The 20,885-nt window shown below is 40.9% G+C and overlaps 1 protein-coding gene across 1 annotated transcript in view; it reads left to right on the forward strand.

Moving 5' to 3' along the window:
• Positions 1-20,885, forward strand: part of LOC115409692 (CUB and sushi domain-containing protein 1-like) — a 231,056-nt gene that overhangs the window by 13,962 nt on the left and 196,209 nt on the right. The window contains exon 2 of the mRNA XM_030120960.1: positions 4,505-4,721. Within this exon, the coding sequence (XP_029976820.1) occupies positions 4,505-4,721 (217 nt within the window). The remainder of the gene's footprint in view (positions 1-4,504; positions 4,722-20,885) is intronic.

Raw genomic sequence — 20,885 nt, forward strand, 5'->3', positions numbered from 1 at the left:
ATGCTGCCAGTGGCACAGTGGGCTAAGCACTGGACAACATATCTGTTGAACATCCACAGACATCAAGCATAGTTAACATTCCAATACAAGCCAATGCAAACAGTTCCCAAAGACTTGCTGCTGGGAAAAAATAAATACAAAAAAAAAATAAAAAAATACACCAGGCACTAAGATATATTAGCCATTTTCCTAATTGCTGAGCCAGCACATATGCAGCTCTTCCATATTCATAATCGCACACCTGAAATTACCCATCTTGGGGAAGCCTGACCTTCGACTGGGATTCAGCGCTGCTAAAACAGCACGGCCAGCAGCCTGTTTATGGGGTCTTTATGACGTGTCAGTGGGGTCAACTGCAGGATGGGCTCCTCCCTGCAGATTTACACTGAGGGGCTCTGGACTTTGTCACCAGCTCCCAGCAGCTAATTTCATAATGCACCCTTGGCGAGGCTTAAATAATTCAGCCAATCCTTCAGCGCAGGAATATACTTCATCAAAGGCCCTGAGATCTCAGTGCAGACTTGCACCTGATCATGGTAAACGACTTTTTTGAGTGGGTGTGTGTAAAAGCCAGAATATAACAGCAGAGTGCAAGAAAAACATCGAATAAACTGCATTTGTGGGCACTTTGGGTTATTAAAGTCAAACAATGCAACATTGTAAACTGGCGTTGAGTGCGCCGCAAAATGCATTCAATGTGAATTTTGATGGAACAATTTTTTTTTTTTCACATTTCACTGCTGACCATCTATATTTCAGCATGAATAAAACCATCTTCTGAAAGCTCTTTTTTAGTCTTTCATCCCTGATTATGTGCATCTTTATCGATTTAGAAGTCTGTCACTTGGCACAGGTGCTTGCACTTCAAAATAGCTTTCAGGCCGATCTCTGGCACACTCATTCTCCATCATGTTTTTTTTTTTTCTTTTAACTTTCCTTAATTGTACCCATAAAGCAAGAAGCTCGTGTTCCAGCTTGCTTGATCTCTTGTAATATATCAACTTCATGTGCATAATGTCACACATGCACTCTCACTGTATGAAAAGCTTTTATTCAGCCGTAAATGTTGATCAGTCTTTTGGTTCAGTGCCCTCTGTGAACGTTTTTGGGCTTCATCTCCAAAAGCCTGCGTGTTTAAATATCTACTATGAGTTGTAGTGGTCGGCGCTCCTCTTCTTGGCTTCTCTTCCTTACCCTTGTTTTGTTCTCTCATCCTAAACTCCAAGCTTCCAAGTCCAGGTTCACAGTCGAGTCCGACCCCCATCTCGCGCGTTGCATTAGCCATTGATTGGCGTTTGTCTGACAGAGGCCTCGTAATGAATGAGATGATGAGGAGATTATTGACCAGGCTGTGTGGATGAAAATCAGGTAGGAGAAGTGGATGTAAGAGGTTTTGCCTGGATATTAGTATTGACCTGACGGTAATTGGGAGGGTGAATGCTCACAAGCCGGGCCTGTTTATGGGCTTTAATGAAACATCACATTGAGACAGCTCTTTCTTTGATCGTTCTTGTTCCCCTCCCTCCTTAACCCTTAAAGACGAGGACTCGGCAAGCAAGGTGCAGTTTGCCTTCAGCTTTGTGTCATTTTATCTGACTAATGCCTTTTCCTTTCACATTCATTCATCATTCATCCCGATCTTCACAGCAAACTAAGAGCTGAACTCTCAATGCAGCATTATATATCTAAATGCATTTCAGTTGCCAGGGTTCAAGTGCGCACGCATTAGCATCTTTTGGAAGAGGTCGAGTGCGTATGAAGCGCTGAAAAGTGACGGCTGAGAGGCTCCTGCCTGTTTTTTGACGAGTCAGGCCCCGGGGAGTCAACAGCGGCATGATGGATATACTTTGACTTGAAATGCTATTATCCTCCCGCTGCTGCTGCTGCTGATGCCATCTAGATGGTCTGGAACTCTCCCTTTTCTCACAGGAATGCGATATAATTACTATTTGCTTAGTATTGCAGCTAAAATACAACGTTTCTATTTTGTTTGCTTGTTATTTTTGTCAGCTCATGTTTTTTTCAGGAATTATATGCATCCCGATCTGACCTGAAATTATACACATAGCCTACTACTCCATTATTGTTCAGGAAAAAAAAAAAATGCAGCTTTCACTCAAACTAAATTCATGTCATTGCTTCACATTTTCTTGAATCAAAATCAAAACTTTATTACCTTGAATATAGAAGATTGCTATCTCATTTCCTTTTTTGTTTTGTCTTTATCGCCTCGAGAATTATGTAATGATTTCCGATGACAAATGAGAAAGAGTGTCAAACACATTTTAGTTCACACACATACCCACATAGACACACACATACATCGCAGTTCATTTTGAGTGGGCCAGACCAGTGAAATGGTGCCACAATTACTTTTAAATTTAAACTTGTAGTTTTTCTTTGCTCTGGTGCAGAGGATATGAAAATGTCAGTATTTTCACAAAACCAAACAATTACTACTGGAAATGAGAAAAATCTTACCGTAAATCCTATTTCAATGAAACCTTTGGGTGAAATGTCCCAAAAACGTCTCATGTAGCTGTAACGGTCTGCATGTTTTTCCAAACTCACACTGACAGCATGGCTTTGGGACCAGTGAGATAACTACCTTTAATGGCAGCGTGACTGATATCTCCGCTCAGGTTTCAGTAGCTGTTACATATCCAAACGTACCACTCCATCTTTACTGGTTACATACAGGGTTGCCAGATGCGACTCTGCATATTCCCTCAGTTAATGGCAACTCAGCTAGTGTTCTGTCCGCAACTCTTCAGAGATTTGTTATAATGTTGAAATATTTTATATTTGCTTGGTGGTTTGGTCAGCTGCATTTTAGCCTCTTGCAGGCTAGTTTTGGCCCATGGGCCTTATGTTTGGCACCCCTGACATATAATGGAGAATTTTCTCCTTTTTTCTCATGATGCGATTCACGTTAGTTTACTTTTGTTCTCCTCTCTTTCTCTCTTCGAGCCACCTCATAGCACTTTCCACTCAAATGAAAAATGGGAGAAAACATTAGTATTGTGTATTTAGTATTGTCAAACATAGGATGTTACGGAAAAAAAAAAAAATGGGATGGATCTCCAGCTTTGGGTGCTTCCAACTCATCGGAGAACGCACTCAAACTGGAGCAGAGTCTGTGTGTTACACAAGCGTCCAATCAGGGATTCACTTTCCCTCCCTCAGGATCGACTTAAACAACCTTCACTTCTACATGTTTCCAAACTACAATCTGTTTACTCAAGTTTCCTGTTTTGCGTTGCCCTGTTTTAATGCCTTCAGGTAGCAAAGCTCATTTCCATGCATTGATTTATCGCAAACATTTGCCCAGTTATGCCTATGGAAATAAGCGAACAAAACCAAAGTCACATCGAGCGTGCGCGTTGCATTGTTTGTGTTGTTGAATAATACGGGTTATGTAGATAACAGATGTCCTCCAATTATACTCCCCTAATTGCATTTTAATCAGGCTGCATTATGATGCAGGTTTGTGGCTGAGGCAAACAAAGGAAATACAGATTGTTTGTATAAATAGCATGCATAAGGATATATATTTATTCAGGTTCCCTTTTTTTTAACATGATTTGAATGACTGTCTTCATGTGATTACCCAGTGTAATCGGCGTGCATCCACTTGTCACCTGTCGGCGTCAGACTGACAGCTGACTGCTTACATTTAGCTGTCTGTGAGAAGGAAATTAACTTCAATGCCTCTTGCTCGGACGAGATGACCGTAACTGCTAAAAATATGGGATCTGAAGCGCGTGCACTGGCTACCAAATGATGAGTGTTCCCTCATTTTAACGTTAATACCGGAAAAAGCGCGTTGCAGGCCCGGGCAAAATAGAGTCGGTACAATCACACATCAGTCTCCATTAGGGATTAATTACGTCTAAAACCTAACATTGATTAAAAGTCTTGGCCGTGTTCGGATCAGTCGGAGACGAGCCGTTTAGCTTGGGGATTGAGAACACATGCACATGTCTCACACTTCACACGCTCACCTCGAGCATTGTGCCGATAGATGTGCAACACAGACAATTAAAATCTCAGCTATATATATATATATAGGATATGACTTTAATTAATGAAGTACTCGTGTGTCTTTTCACATCTCTTCTTCCTTCTCTTCTCCAGCGATGTCATGTATTATTACACGCAAACCTATTACTAACATAGTGGAAGAGGCCAGGGAGTGAACGAGTGTGTGATGAGTGAGGTGGGGAGAGCTGGGAGAGGGTGAGCCATTTAGCACTGCCATATTAATGGCTTTTGCTGCACGATGTAGGTGATAATGGATATTGCAGCTCTCGGTGCTAGATGTCTGACCGCGGGTGCACTGGTGTGTGCATGTGTGAGTGGTTTTTTTTTTGTGATTTCCAGACACGGATATTGACGGGTGTCCTTTATTTGGTGTAAAAATCTTCAACGCTCTGACATGTCTGCTTATTAGTTTTTTATGACGTGCTTTAACGACTGTCCGCGTGTGTGTCTGTCTTCACAGCTCAGAACTGCAGTTACACACTTCACAGTCCCAATGGGACGATAGAAAGCCCCGGATACCCGTACGGCTATCCTAACTATGCCAACTGCACGTGGGTCATCGTGGCAGCAGAGCACAACCGGATACAGCTGGTGTTTCAAGGCTTCGCCCTCGAGGAGGACTTTGACATCTTATCTGTATACGACGGGCCGCCCAGTCCAGGAAACCTGCGGACACGGTAAGAACTCTATGCCGTCGATGTGTTTTCGGCCTCAATTCCGATTCACCTGTAACTGCAGATGAAGTTCTTGTATGGAAAATCTAATCTTTATGGGTAGTAAAGTCACAGGATGAAGCATAGGATCTTGAAACGTATTAATCTTCATGAAAATAAAAAAAAAAAAGATAATTTGATGCACATGATTCATCCAGTTTGGCGGGGATTTTTAGTGAGACAAATGTTTTACATGCATTTTGTGTTATGCCAACAATCTTTCCAATAAATTAACCATGAGAGAAAAATTAGGGGGTTTGGGGCGAAAATGAAGCTAGCTATATAATTTAAAACCATTCAGTTATCAAAATTGAAATCACTTATGCCAATTAAATTAAAAAAAACTGACACTTTAAGTGTGTCATGTTGTGAATAGCACCTTTACAAGCGTTCACTAATAATGGGAGACTGTATTCAGTTCCCTTTATTTAATGGCTTTTGAATCTACTGTGTGATGGCAGGAAATAAATAAAAAAAGGTCACTCAGTTATTTCAGAGCCATTCTGGTGAGGGCTAGTTTATTATAATTAACATAATCACATTTGTGCAACTGGATATTTTATTCTTATTCCAAAGTACTTGATCTTCAAATATAGTGATCATATTTCCCAACCCAGAAACAATATTATCTGCATATTTGAAATACATGACACAGTTTGAAGAAGAATCCTTAAGCTAGATATGCTTCTTTCATGTATTATAATAATATTATTACTGCAATATGTATGATTACATCTTTGGTGAACTTTATATTTATAAAAAAAATAAATAAATAAACTGCCTTGAGGATTATGTTGTTTATTTCTTCACCAAACAGTAATGCCCACTTTTCCTGATGATTCAGAAAATATTAATCACTTGTATTGAATAAGTATTTAACTTTAATACCTGTTACACTTACGCTCTAAAGCTTATTCAATCAACTCCATTCATGCAAATGTACAAAATAATAAATTCACTGCTCAAACGTGTGTTTTCGTCAACTAATTATTAGTTTCACCCTCAACTTAATTCATTCCATTATTATTTTTCATGCTGGTTGAAGGCTGACCTTCAGATTTTCTGCTGCTGTGCCCCCCCTTTGAAGCTCTCCGCTGCCCCCCAGGGGAGGCCGGCCCCACACTTTGAAAACCACTGCTGCGGCGTGTACACAGTTATTGTGAGCAATTAAAAACAGTGCCCAAAAACCATAAAATTAAACCCAAAGTCGTATTAAATTGTGAATTTAAACGCATGAACGAAGGCCGTGGGAGGCAAGGCATTAATCAGGGCAGGAATCAGCGATGCATTGTGAGGCGGTTGGAGCAGATCCTTCGGTGACTAACGCGAGATCGACTCTGTGGACATCGTGATGGCGTCCAAGGTTATTCAATGGGATTCTGGATGCGTTCTATGCTTCGGAGCCACGAGCGAAATGAAATAAAGCTCTCTTGGGTGTGAAGAGTCAAACAAACAGTCTCTGAATCAACAGTCTCATCCTCCCGCACGGCTGTCAGTTTACCAGCCGCAGAAAAAATGGAAAAAAAAAAAAAAAAAAAAAACAGGCTGCGAATGCTCAACCTGAAACGCTCCGTGTGTGATTTCATCACTTTCGCGCTCGCAAAGTTTACATGTTGTCAACCGTTCAACATTTTTTTTTTAGAAAAAAACAAGTTGGCATGCATCGGTATCTTGAGAATCAGACTTGTGTTTGTGTTGCCTGCGAAAGTGAGATCGAGCTAAAGAATGGGAAGTTATTCATTTGTGTATTTTCGGGATGTTGCTGCTTGCAGTGGTAACATCTAGCAGGTCTTTTGGCACAAACACACACATACATACACACACACACACACACACACTTAATTAGTGACAGTTTCTCTATCTGATTGTTTGAAGCTGCACCACTTTTAATTCCTGTCACTTCCTGCTATGTGTCTCAGCCTGCTGTGAAAACCCTCCAGAGACAGATGAGATAATAACAAAAAAATAAATGAATTATATATATGTTCTTGAGCGTTTTTGTCATTGACAGTGTTGACTCCTTTGTTTCGGTCTCACCTCTCCTCTGCCCCTCTCTCTCCCCTCCTTGCATCTCCCGTTTTGTGCCAGTGCTGCCTCCCTCGCATCTCCCCACAGAAAAGCGTATAAAAGGCAGAGGAGAATCCATTATGGATTGGCATTGCGCTGTTCTCCTCAGCCTTTCTCCTGTTTGGACCTCTGGGCCTTCTTGTATATTGATGCTCCAGCGGGGATGAGGGAAGGGGGAGGACGTTCTCCTCTCTCTCCCTCTCGTTCTCTCTCTCCATCTCAGCACTTTGAAAATAAGCAAATCAGAAAGAAAATTAATTCTAAAGGAGCAGGAAAAGGGATAACAGACTGCAATGAGGGATACGGAACACAGATCTCCTCCAGAGTTTCCCTGTGTTGTCTTTGACCAGAGCTCCTCCGTTTTCAAAGGACGCATTTTGTAAAAGTAAGACATTAAAGTTTCGGTGAGTGAGCTTGGAAAGCCTGGGAATAGTCTGAGAGCAGCTTTAACAAGTTAGCAGCACTCTGTCAAAACACACATGTATACACGCATACACACACACACACACACACACACACACACACACACACACACACACACACACACACACACATCTGATAATTCAGCCTTTCCTTTGCTCTCATCTCCCACTTGTGTCAAAAGTAATTTTCCTTCCATCTTTCTTGCTCCTCTCCTCCAATTTCTTTCCCGCCTCCCCTCATTTCATTTTCACCTTTTTCCCCCCTCCCTCCTAATATCTTATCTCGTCCCCCTGTTCTCCATTTTGTGTTCCGCGTGCTGTGTTCACTGAGTCCGATCGCTCTTTCATGTGTACAACCTGCCATATAGGCCCGTAGCGCCGGTAAATGTCTCCTTTAATCTCCCAGCAGTCATCGAAAGTCAATGTTTTGACTCACTTCAGGTTTAAATGATAACTGTTGATTTCTTTTTTTCAAAGCTTTCATTTGTTTACCCATTAAGTTATTCATTGCTGTCACAGCAAAACAGTCAAGCCAAGGATTTGTAGCCTCACAATTGAATTCATATACACACACATACACAAAGGTGCCGTGCCTCTGTGTGTTTCTATATGTATTTGTTTGTATTTGTGTGCGCTTCTGCAGTGGCTGCTGATGAGTCACAGCAGCCCCTCCTTCAGAAATGCATATGTGAGTCAGTCTGTTGCTGCAGCACTTCATTAAACTGCCAGTCCCGACTGTCACCTGGGAAGCAGACGGATGATTCTCTGGACTCTTATAGGCGTGTCGCAGCACCTCCACGCTGTGCAGACACGCGCCGGCCGCCGCTGGCGTTTGATTTCTGTTAATTAAACAAAGCATTTCGTTGGAGGTGTGGTGATTCATTGGTTAAGTGCATCACGTGCCCTCCTCAGCGTAATTGAATTTATCAGCTGTCTCACATCAGGAGAGCGGCGGAAAACACCTAAAGGTCAAAAGATATTAATGTTTGTTTAGCTTAAAGATCTAATGACACTGCAAAAACAGCTTGACCTACTGAGAATTGCACAATTACTTTTATTTTCAAGTCCTTTTGTGAGCATTGTGCAATCCATTCTTCAACTGTTTGGATATGAGAGATTAGATGATTGACCTTTGATTGAAATTAATAATAAATATGCTGTAGGAGCCAGCAGGGAAGTGAGTTTGTGAGTGGAAATCCCTCTGCAACTGCACAGGTTAAACCAGGGGGAGCGACCGGTTATAATCAGATCAAGCAGGCAGATTTTCTGTATAATCCACTGTGGCGACACCATGAAACAACCAGGAACAGACAGAGTTACAACCAAAATTTCGTTCAGCACCATCGGTTTGTGAAAGAGTGGTCATGCAACATAGAATTCGTTATTTCATTGTGATATTTGTATAGAGAGTGGAAATTGCGCTTTCAGAGCTGCAGTTAGGATCTGTTTCCTTGAATTTGGGAAGTGAGAGTGAATCATTTTATAAAAAGATGGAGCTTTTGTCTCACAATCAAAACTGAGTCACGAATCCAACTTTGATTACCTCTTTGCTCTTTGAGCTCCAGTATTTAGAAAGCACATGTTTTTCAGTTCTTTCAACACAGTTCAAAATTCAGTGCCACGAGGCATTCAGTTCTTTTCATTTTGTAAACCTTGGTGGCAAAAGACTTTGTCCCATTTCCATTCTCCTTGGCCAAGAGGTAATTATCCTCAAGCAGCAAAAGCTTTGTAAACCAGGCTTTATATCATCTGATCCTCAAATCTGTGGTGCAGGAGGATGTTTGAATGTGAACAAACACTTTTTTTTTCCTCAGCGTTGCAGATGCTCTCCTGCATGACAATAACGCAGCCTCACAAAGTGGAATTACTGCGTAGAGCAGCAGAGTTGTTCACTCAATTTGAGGATATTGTTGATAGCCCTTCAGCCAAAGATGACCTTGCTTTTCTTCTATTCCAAACTGGCCTCATGTAATACTGCATCTGCTGGAAAAGCACAAAAGAACTGTTTCACCCCTAATTCAGGTTATTAGGGTCACTCTTCACTTTGAGACGTGGACTGAGATGCTGAACTGAAAAAAACATTTTATGAGCTTCAAAATAAACCTTTTGGAATGAATCAATGGTTTATTTCTGGCCATAGTTTAATAAACATAAAACACAAACACCAACAAAATACTGTTCACTTAATAAAGTGGCTTATTATGTCTGTCCGGTAAATTCTGTGGAGTAACCTAGAAGATGTGCATCTTAAACAAAAAAAAAATCAAAACAATAAAACCAACAACAAAAGGAAAAAAAATCTAAAGAATTTAACTTAACAATACCATCATAAATGATAGTTCCTTTCCCTCACCATCAGTCTGAAGTAAAACCATTCATTTTTTATTACATTTTTTGAACACTGACTGAGAAGCAACGTATCAGTGAGGAAGTGCGATGATAAATTCAAAATGATCCTTTTTTGGCTTTCTACAAATTGACAATACAGGCTTCACAAAAGTATTGAGACAATGTTGCTGTTTCTCGATTTGTTCCAGGTCTAATTTACTTCTAATAAAACTTTACTTGAGTCAGAAAAAAGAAGAAAAAAGGCAAAAACCCTCCTCCACATATGAATGCTTCCACATCTGCTGTTTGTTTTCCTTCAGCTAAAAATACAGAAAATTTAATTGTTTAAAGTGGGAGGGAAAGGTGAGAGGCACACTCACAGTTCTACACATGCACATTTTAAAATAAAGAGGTTAATAAAAACTAAAAGCTAATTTGTTTTTAGATTCATAAACACAAAAATGTCAATCTTTATTTTAAAGAATGTGATAAATATGTTCTGTATGTATACAATCCATTCAAAAGTTTCAATGACCTTTGCTGCTGAATCCTACTTCTCATATGTAAGCATCGGTATCGGATGGGAAATTGACAGGTGGCAGGAGGCAGATGTGGCTTGGTTTGTTAGAATAGGTGGTCTCTCAATCTGTAGGTATGAGGTTCAATTCCCCCTCCGTCTACATATTGAAGTGTCCTTGGGGGAGACACTCAACCCTAAACTGCTCCCGGTAGATGACTGAGCACCTCCACTGGTGTGTGAGTGTGTGTGAATGCGATTAGCAATGTAAATGTCAAGTGGTTGGAGAACTGCTATATCAGTGAAAAGCATGAGGAGTTCCATCCACCCTCTGCTTCTTTTGTGTTTCTTTGCTTTGACATGTAGATTTTTCAATAAATGTAAATACAATTTATATAAAGCTGCTTCTACAGGTATTCTTCACTTTCTTGTTAGAGGTCACGCTGATGTCAGGGGTCATCCAGCGCCTCCTGCAGTGGAGCACTGAAGTCAGCAGACTTCTTCCCGAGACGCCGCTAAACCCTAAGCCAGCTCGTTCACTGTCACTCTGCACGAATGTGGACTTTTTTTTTTTCTTTTTCTTTTTTTAACTTGTAAAAAAGCAATCTTTCTCTCACTTTTGTGTCACATTTCATCTTGTAGCTGCCAGCCGGGGAACACTGAGTACATTTCAGTGTGGGGTGGAAAAGCTGCTGGGGTGTGTGAAGTCATCTCTCCGCACATGCCTTACTTCCACTGATGGAGTGATGGAACGAGGGGGCTTATAGGCTGGCGGTCTGCAAAGGGCGGGGGAGAGAGAGAGAGAGGGAGGGAGGGAGGGAGAGGAGTCGAGGAAGGGACAGATTTTCAGCCTGCAGGCTCGATAGGACCTAAATAAGGAGCACTAGTGCATGGTGCTGGGAGTGGCATTAACACTACAGTCAGCCCTTAGTGCTCTGAGGCTGAGGTGTCACAGAGTGTGTATGTGTGTGTGTGTGTGTGTGTGTGTGTGTGGGAATGTGTGTGTGCTTTCTTAAACTGTGTCTCCAGCTCATCCTGGCAGCTGATTCAGTCTCAACAAAATCAAGGTTTTTGGAATACAGATAAGAATGAACACCACACTTGTACACACCCATGCAAACACACACACTTTTAGGAATATAATAAATGACGTGATGAAAAATGGTCAGCATGGTCATTTTGTTTTTAGCCACACAGTTTTTCTTTTATGTTATACCATCTGCACACATAAAAAAGATACAGCTATGCATTATTGATTGCTTTACAGCACTTATATTTGGCGTTAGATCCTCTATATTGCCTGTTTTTTTTTTTTTTTTTTTTTTTTTTTTCAGTGCTAGTTATCTCCCAGAGGTTTACTCACTGTAGTCACTGTTTTATGGAACGTTCAAAGCTTGCGCCAACTCGCCAACTCATGTCTCACATTGTGCGATTTAACAAGTTCTGTGTTGGTCAACGAGGCGAGCTTGTAAAGTGCCGATGTCTGCAGGTCACGGCGAGAGCGGGTGACGTCTAATGGCATCTCCTGACGGAACACTCGCCGTTGCAATAATTCTCCCGCGGTGAAGGCCTCGGCCATCAATCTCTCACAACACATACTTTGGGAAATGACTTGGGTACATGAGTGCTCTGATGGACACGTGTTTGATGTGCATTTGTGTATGCACGTTCCCCCCCCCCCCTCCCCTCCCCTCCCCTTTCTGTCAGTTCACCCTGAGATTCACGTGCACGAGTGATAACACGCTGTGACAACTGTGGAACAAGGAACATATCTAAATGAGGAGGAGGAGGAGGACAGTTCTGAGAGATATGGCCTCGAGGCTGTACGGGATTATTATTTTTTGCGGCGGCTGCGATTGAACATCTTACTCATCAGCGTTCACACATACGTACAATTCATGCACATATGTACACTTTTTTTTTTTTTTTTCCCCCCCTTCCATTCACACGGCCAGACATGTGCAAGCAAAACACACTGACGATGACGCACACACATGCAGACACGCGCGCGCACTCTCCCACACTGCTGGATTTATGGCTCTTTTGAGTCTGGGTTGTTAATGGAGAGACTGCCACTTATCAACGCCAGCTTTAACGACAGACTGCTAAAAACAGGACGAAGAGTGATAGTTTGTTTTTCATCATCTCGCGCCGGGAAAAAAAAAGTGAAACGATGTCAAGATTTATTGCATCTGCGCACCTGCGAGGCAGAATTATTAGGCCCAGTAACCCCAGATTAAAGAAATAATCAACTAGATGCTCGTGAATTTATATCCTACAACCTGTGTATCACTCATTGTGTATATCGCTATTGACGTCCCTCCATCCCAAGGCCTATCAGTGTTCTCAACGGGGGGAACACTTCAGCAGGGGCAGTAATTGAAATGCTTTCCTTTTGACGTGAAGATTAAGTATAGCAGACACCGTTTGAAAAGATGGGATTTGGTGCTTGGGGTCATTTGAGTGTAAGAAATGCACCAAATATTTTGGAGGCCAGACTGTTAAGCTGTTTAAGCCATCAAGGATAGAAATTAAAAAGAGATGCAATTAGGCTCATGTTGTTTACAGTTTATTCGATATGAGAACATTCATAATTACACCTTTCGCCTTGGAAAGCGGAACTTGACATTAAAAAGTGAAACATGTTTGACTGCTTTGAGATTTTGCATCAATATGATATGAATACTGCAAATACTGAAGTTCCTCTTTTAAAACTGCTGACCGAGAAGACTTTCTGGAGTTTGCATGGTCTCCTTGTGCGTTCTTCCTCCACCAATCCAAAAACATGCTTGTTAGAGGACTTTTGAAATTGCCTTTGAAAAGTAGTGAAGGTCACAGAAAGGCACACTTTGAAAACTTCAAAAACTTAAGACAGTAAAAACCGAGATAACAATGATGATCACTTGTTGCAACTGAGTCATAATTTTGGTGAGATGTGAAACTGGTGTCTGGGTTTTATATGAAGACCTTTGGGACGGGTCGTTTGAAACAAGGGAGTAAAATGTGAGCATCGCACACAGCCTTAAAGCGATGACATGCAACTCTTGCTTCAGGTCCTAATGGGTTAAAAGACATCAAACTTAATTGGTACTTTTGCAGTTTTTGTCCAAGACACTGGTAAAATGTGGATGAGTTGCGGCTTCGGGGTGCAATATACAGACTTTCGAGACGGGTTACGGCACAGACTCCAGACTGGCGATAAACAAAGACAACAGATAAAAATAGACATGAAAAACATTTCCAGAACAAGTGTCTGACTCATATATATATTGGTTAATGACATCATATTTTGAAAGGGATTACGCATAAAATGTATAAATTTTAAGGGGTTGGGATTTCTACATGCATAAAATGACTGCCACAAAATTCCAAAAATTTCATGATGGAAATTGATAAATGCTGCCTGACAAAGGGATAGCGGGAGGTGGATGTCACGCTTCTCTCACTGAAGGGAATTCATTTTGTTGATTTGCATGACAACTTATGCAAATCACGTCGGTCACAATTTTCCAATTACATTACCTAAGGCGCAGTACTTCTCGTGCAGCATTTTTAGCATGTATGGCATGTCTGGGATTAACATTGTGGAAGAGGACAAGCGGACTGGCAAGCAGACTTAAATTTTTTTTTATTTTTATTTTTTTTACTGCTAGAATAATTTCTCTTTGTTTCTCTCATTTGTTTTTGATGCATTTGAGACATTGTTGTCGTCCAAAAACTATATAGATTTGGTGCAGCAGTCAATACTTTATATGAAGAGTGGTGATGAGAAAACTTCTTTTTGGAGCTTCACATGCATTTTTTCTTAACATTTTGCTGAGCAGACCAGTGGAAGTGATTCACTTTTTTGAAAGAATTATTATGAAACGTTACATTATGCCTCACTTTGTTATGTGCTTTACATCTGACAGATCACAGTGGCTTTTTATTTGGCTACTTAAATCTTCAGAGGCAGAAAACATTTGGCCACATGTCGCTGGAACTCAAAGCAATAGTAGAATAGTTCATATTACAGACAGAATTACTTGTCAAAATTTAGAAATGGTCATTCATGTAGATACATCTTTACATCTGTGTCGCAATCCTGAACACACTGATCACACTCAACGCAATACAATCTAAAGTGTGCCCCCAGTGGTTGAACAAATGTATTGCAGTTATTTTCATGATTTCTAAAAGTTTTGCGAAGTTAATCTTGTGGGCCGGATTGGACTCTCTGGCGGCCCGGTTCTGGATTGATGACCATGTGTTTGTCACCCCCGATGGTCTCTTTCTCTAGGCAGAGTTTTTATTTGATTGAACATGAGATCAAAACACTGTGGCATACAAGCTTCAGGGAGAAAGAGAAATACACATTTATATTCTAACTTTGTTAAAATCACATATATGCACCCATTGACTAGTGTTTTAATGATTAAATTCTGAAAATAAAAGATAGATTTAAGTTTATTCTGTTGGTTTAATAGCTTTTCGATCTACATCTTGTGGAGAATACGTCTTTATTTCCATGCTGTTTAAGAGAACACAATGAAAACCAAAGAAACAAACCAAGAGGGCCATCATGACTGGTGGCATTTGCCTCCATCAGAATTGAAGCAAGATGTAACATGCATACACTCGCAAGCAGTATTTCCTGAGAAAGAGAAAAAGCAAAATCACATCAAACAGGGCACACGGCTCCGATGAGGACCGCTCTACCTGCTGAGCAATTTCAGCCATGATTGGAGACCTTGCGGCCCTCCTCCGGTTTGTTTCTCCACTGACAAATTTGTCACAGCCAAAAGGGGTGAAATAAATGACATGAGCCTCACAAGAACTGCAAGGCGCCCTCAAAGAGAGCTCAGTCCCTGCTGTACTTGGTGGAGTGGAATAAATGGGCAGTTCTCTATTGAAATGAGGGTTGAGATGGAAGGAAAAAAGACAAAATGATGTCAACAAGTTCAAACATGGACTTCTGGTTGTTGTTCTTCCACTGTTGATCTAACTCACTGTGCAAGCATCCTATATTTGTGCTTTTCTCCCAATTTCATGAAAGAAGTACTTGGATTTTTAGTATTTATAGTTTATACTAAATGAACTTGACTTTAAAATACCTATAAAACAAACCTGATATGTCACAATGTTCATGACCAATTATGGCTCCTTTGTGTGTATCTTGTTTTTGCTGTGTGTCAGATTTGTCTCCACCCTTACCTTGCAAGAGAATGCAACCAAAAAAAGAACATAAAATTGGAATGATCAACCACAGAAAGAAGGAAATGTGATGCCACACAACTTTTGGCCTTTGATGCACTCCCAGGCCTCGAAAACAAGGGAATTGTGTTTACAGGGCTTTAATACGTAGGGACTGTGAAGTGTAGGATGGATTCTCCACATGCACCACTTCCTTCCTAGCTTAGGCAAATCTCTGGCATAGTTTTTTCATCCCGTGTTGATTTTTCTGTTTTGTTTTTCCACCATTTTGCTGCAGTCACGTTTTTTTCTTCCTTGATTTCACCCTTTCCCTTTGTTTTCTCTTGTTCATCCCTGGGAGACATGGAGCATAGCAGCCTAATTAGTTACCCAAACACCTTGTGAAACATGATAATGGATATAACATGCACACGCACAAACACACACACACACACACACACTGGGCCATGCTGTGTCAAAAGGATTTGCCTTGCGAGTAATTAAGCACTTGTTGCATATTACCAGTTGCACTTGTACTTATTTGGAAAGCAAAAGGTTAACCCTCCCTTTTCTTCTCTATCACAATGACAGTCAATCCATGACAAAAGATATGTATCAGTCGATTGAATTCCCAAACAGCGTTCTGGAGAGATGCCGAAGGCTGAGATGCAGCAGATTATTCAGGTCTTCACAATCAAGGAAGACGCATAATTAAAACATAGAGAGCATTAATGCTTAGATCTAGAGCAAATGAAGGAAAGATTGTGAACAGAATGCCGAAACTAGACAAAAGGGATATGAATAGTGTTAGTGCGAGCCGCCTGTAGCTAATTCTAGATCTATTTCTTTTTTTTTTTTTTGCTGCGCACACAAACACACCAGCACCATCCCCTCACATCCGCCTCCTTCTTCTCCTCCTCTCTCTTTTCCCTCCTCGCCGTCTCCTTCCCTCTGCTGCTTTGATCATTCTTGCCACAGTAACAGAAAGAGAGCGATGGGTAGAAAGTCGATAGCATTGGTTGGGCGCTACATCGGTCACTGTGTCCTTGTTAGCCCTGCTGGCTAATCAGATCTTCTGCCCAACCTTGTTTTGGAGTTTATTAGTGACATCCCTCTGCACAGCGGACCGAAGATCACAACCAGATCGGGAGAGAGGGCGACAAAGAGGGACGGAGGGAGGCAGAGATGGATGGAGGGAGAGGGAGAGAAAGTGCAAATCATTAAATTTTGAATATGGATTCAGAGCTTCATGCTGTGCTTAGAAGAACCCTCGGTGGCTTACAGTTAAAGCCTTGCACTGCAGGAGAGCTCACCCACGCACACATGAAATCTTTCCCAGACATGATGTTTCCATGCCTTGTTTTACAAAGTTGCGTTGTCTTACAGTCGCTTCTGCAGAGATATTTAACCACAGCATTAAAACATATCTTCACTTCAGACTTCCCTCCAGGGCCTTTTGTTCCCGCAGTGACTTGAATCAATATCAATATCAGTCAGAGCGCCAGAGTACTGGAATAAATGAACAAGGCCAAACCCAGTGTCTTATGTTTTCCATACCTTTTGAAATAATCACATTGGGATCCACTGTTAGTCTGCAGATTTAATTTTTGCCTCCATTTTCATGTAAACTAACATTCTTTTCAAAATGTTGACGTGTAAACCTGATTTTTTTTTTCAATTAAAATGACCAAAAAAATATATATATATTTCGCCTGAAACATTGTTTTGTAAATGGGGCCACACTTGCAGTTAAGTGTTGAACCGTTCATTAAAGATTACTACTTAATTATGTTACACTGAGTTGTGCTGATGTTACATCAGTTTGTTGAAGGTCAGATGGTGGTTTTTGCATTTCATTTTGATCTTCTTTCGACGATCACTCATTATAATAGTATATTTTTTTGAACTGTAAGTGCTTTCTGAGATTGAAGCTCCTTCAGCCATGCTGAACTCAGCTACCAACGTGTCAACAGCAGCAGATAACTCTCAAGATTTATTCAGATTACACATACATCAAAGGCCTTGCAGACACAGACTCATGTTAATTACTTACAGTCGGACATCTTTTATGTTGCTGTCCAAATTAGTGGGATTTTTTTTTTTTCAGCAGGAGTGAGACATTTTGTTGCAATCAAACAGATCTTTTCTGCAATGATAACCGCAGAGACAAAAGCCAAGGTTAATTTTAAAAGCTAACACTCGGCAGAGAAGAACAGAGAGTGGCAGCAGCTCTGCAGCAGTTCTCACATGTGACTTTGAGTTACAAGCTCATGGACACTTCAGTCAGGCATAGTTAATTTGTATTGTAAATTACCAGGCACAGATTCCTTAAATATGCATACGTGGTAGTTAAAAATGCTAATAAAAATGTCATTAGCATTCCTAGTACAGTCTCCTCTGTCACTGGATGATATAGAAACCTGTCTGACAAGGTTTTGCTTTTATTTTCCCACTCGTTCAGGTCAGACAGTGATGTTTTCTGACAAGGGCTGACTCGCAGGAGACATTCCTGCTCATTCTGAAGATGATGGATACCAAACCAAGAAAAAAAAAAAAAATATTGGGTTTTATTTCATTTTATGGAAAGAAACTCACATTAAACTGCTGCCGCTTTTTCATCTTTGAAGAAGTGTTGTTGTGTTGGGTAGTGGAGCATCACAGTTTCCCTTCACTGCAACAAAACATGCAAGGGTTTTGATGTTGGCACTTTGGACACACCTCAGATTTAATCTACAATTCAAAAAGGGGCTGACGTGCCCATTGAGTTTGTGCCAACCGTATTTTTGTTATGGGTATGAGGTGTTTTTTTTTTTTTTTTTTTTTTTTTAAGCTCAAAGCCTTTTGAACGGAGTGAAAGTCGTGCTTCTTTCTTATTCCGCCTTCACAAAACAGCCATAACATCCAACTGTCCAACCACTCTACCACTTGGTCCCATTTCAGGTCATTGGAGCCTGGAGCTGATCCCAGAAGACCATGCCTGAAGGCAGGATTCACTCTGATTGACCCCAACTGGCAATGATAGGGAGCGTTAAATAGTGGCACTTACATGTTTTTGGACTGCGGGACCAAACTGGAGAAACTAGAGGAAACCCGCAGGAAGAACATGTAAATTCCTCACAGAAAAGGCCTGACTTGAGCTTGGGATGATCTTGTGTCACGACACTTCTAAGCGCAGCCAAACACCATTGTTAAATTGGCTTTTCATAATATGCTAACTGCTTCTCACAGCCCCAAATTGATGGTTAAGTCATAACCGAAAAAGTCATTTGTGTGGATGGATCGTCATTTGGTGTGAACAGCTCTTCCAAACACAAATTGGTAAACATGAACACAATATAAGACCTAATGAAGGAGGTGAAGTGAAGTGGCTCTTCAGTTTGACTGTCCAGTTAATGAAAAGCAGTGCCTCGTTTACAAAAATCCCCAAACAGCTGATGAATGCTGCAGAAGAAGAACACCAAAGAGGATGGGACAGGGAAAAAGAAACGGCAAATACATGAAACGGAGGGCCAGCTTGTGACTGGAAGATCAGTTTGAATCCTACTGCCACCAAAGAATGAAGCATGTAAAAATGTTTTTATTCAAAAATATATACCCGTTGTTGATTTTTTTTTTTTTTTTCAGATTTAATTTGATTTGTAACATCTCTGTTTTTCTTTTAACATGATTTGTCCCATTTTAAGCTCTTCGTGGCAGCACTTTCTATCTTCTCCCAAATTGGGACGCCCTTGACTTTAAAAGGTTTAAGTACCACATGGCTGCATTTGATTGAGTAACTTGAAGATTCAAGATTACACTTTGCTTTTGAGCAAGTGTACATTAGTCATTTCTGCTTGTTTGTTTTCCTCAATTACATTCCCATCATGGCACGCTCTTTGCACTGCTACACTCTGCTGTGTGTCTCACAGCAAAATCTTGATGCTTGTCAGACTGACTCATCAACACGGTGTTTGATCTGCTTTGAACCTCATGTTGTGCAACGGGTTTATGTCAGTATACCTGAACCTTCATGCCACTACTCGTTCCCAGCTATTCATTTACACATCGGCTGAAACTACTGCTACAGACGTGCACAACATAAGGAGAACTGTGATTGTTTACAGTGCACCACATGCAAAAAATGCTTCTAATGACGTTAATGCATGACGTATGTATGGTGCAATAAACAGGGATTGCAGAAACCATCCATCTTCTCTGATCTCTTTATCCGAGTTAGCATCAGAAGCTAACATTGAGCAAAGGGCAAAGCACACGACCAACACAGAAAGGACTATCCCTCACACACTAAGGATACTTTAAAGTCACCAATTCACATTATGGACCTTGGGAGATAGTCAAAGAACCCAGAAAAAACACTCAGAATGCACCCCAAGTGTTTCTGCTTTGAGGAAAAGGTGCCACCCACTCCACTACCATGCCGATCCGGTGCCTTTGTGGCTTTCACCTTGTTTTCTCTTTACTTTTGCGAGTTCTTTTACTTCTGTCCCTTTTCTCAGACTGATCATTTACTACATCCTTGTGTGTCTTGATTGCTCCACACAGAGACTTGCATACTGGCACAAGTAAGTAAACAACAGCATATCTCATGGCTACCACTTAGCTTTGTCACATTCCTAGGGGCGAGAGTGGCACCACATTGAATTACTTTTATTCTAGCCCTAATTGTTTTCTGCCCGAGGATTATTGCAGAGCGATTTGTGGGTAGAGGGAGAAAACAAGGTGGACGTGTGAACGTCATCTTGTTCTATTTGTCTGCCTTGATTTGTTTGCTGTAAGTGTAATTGACTTATGTCTCTACAAAGGGAGGACAAATTAACAAACAATTCATTTCTCTTGTTTACTTTGCTTTTTACCAGGCTCTTTTGTTGTCCATTGAATGGACTCTATGCTGCTGCTTCAAATAACCAAGCCTTTTAGTTATTCAGGCAGGTCCACAGCATTAGACTGCTTTCTGTATGATTTGCATTTGCGTATTCAGACAAAACATTCAGCGCAACCTATGTTGTAAATATGTTAATCAATCATTCAAGCAAAAGAAATTCACATATATATATGGTCTTTTTTCCAGAATGGTTTTCACGGGGATGGTAACCTACTCTCTTTCCTTATAGGTATCTTTAGTGTTGGGGAGAGACAGATAGCATCAGAACAATGTAATTCAGTGTTAATGGAGTGCAGATAGCCTGGAGATAAACCAGTCACACTCACTTGCTGACTGGTAGACACTCCGAGTGCTGTATATGCACAAATGTGTGTCATCTGTTTGTGAGACAGTGTGTAACTGAACATTGTTCTGAGCCGCAGACTTACAGAATAAAGGAAAGCGTACGTTTAACCCATTAGAGTCAGAGTCACATCACTCATCCTTGGGAATTGAATGCAACACGAGCAATTTATAAATGTGTCCTCTGTCGATTCACTAATGTGTTTCTTGACACATTCTTGCGGATTGTTCTCTGTGCACGTCCTTGTGGTTTCATCCCAAAAAAACAACAAACAGCACCAACTTGTGGCCTGGCTTGCCAACTACATCCCTTTTCAGTATCTCTGCCATTTACGTGTAACGGACATTTTTTTTTAAAATGTTGCTGTGTAAATGTCAAACTTTAGTTGAGCAAAAAA

The sequence above is a fragment of the Salarias fasciatus genome, chromosome 22 (genome assembly GCF_902148845.1).
Source record: "Salarias fasciatus chromosome 22, fSalaFa1.1, whole genome shotgun sequence".
Classification (NCBI taxonomy): domain Eukaryota; kingdom Metazoa; phylum Chordata; class Actinopteri; order Blenniiformes; family Blenniidae; genus Salarias; species Salarias fasciatus.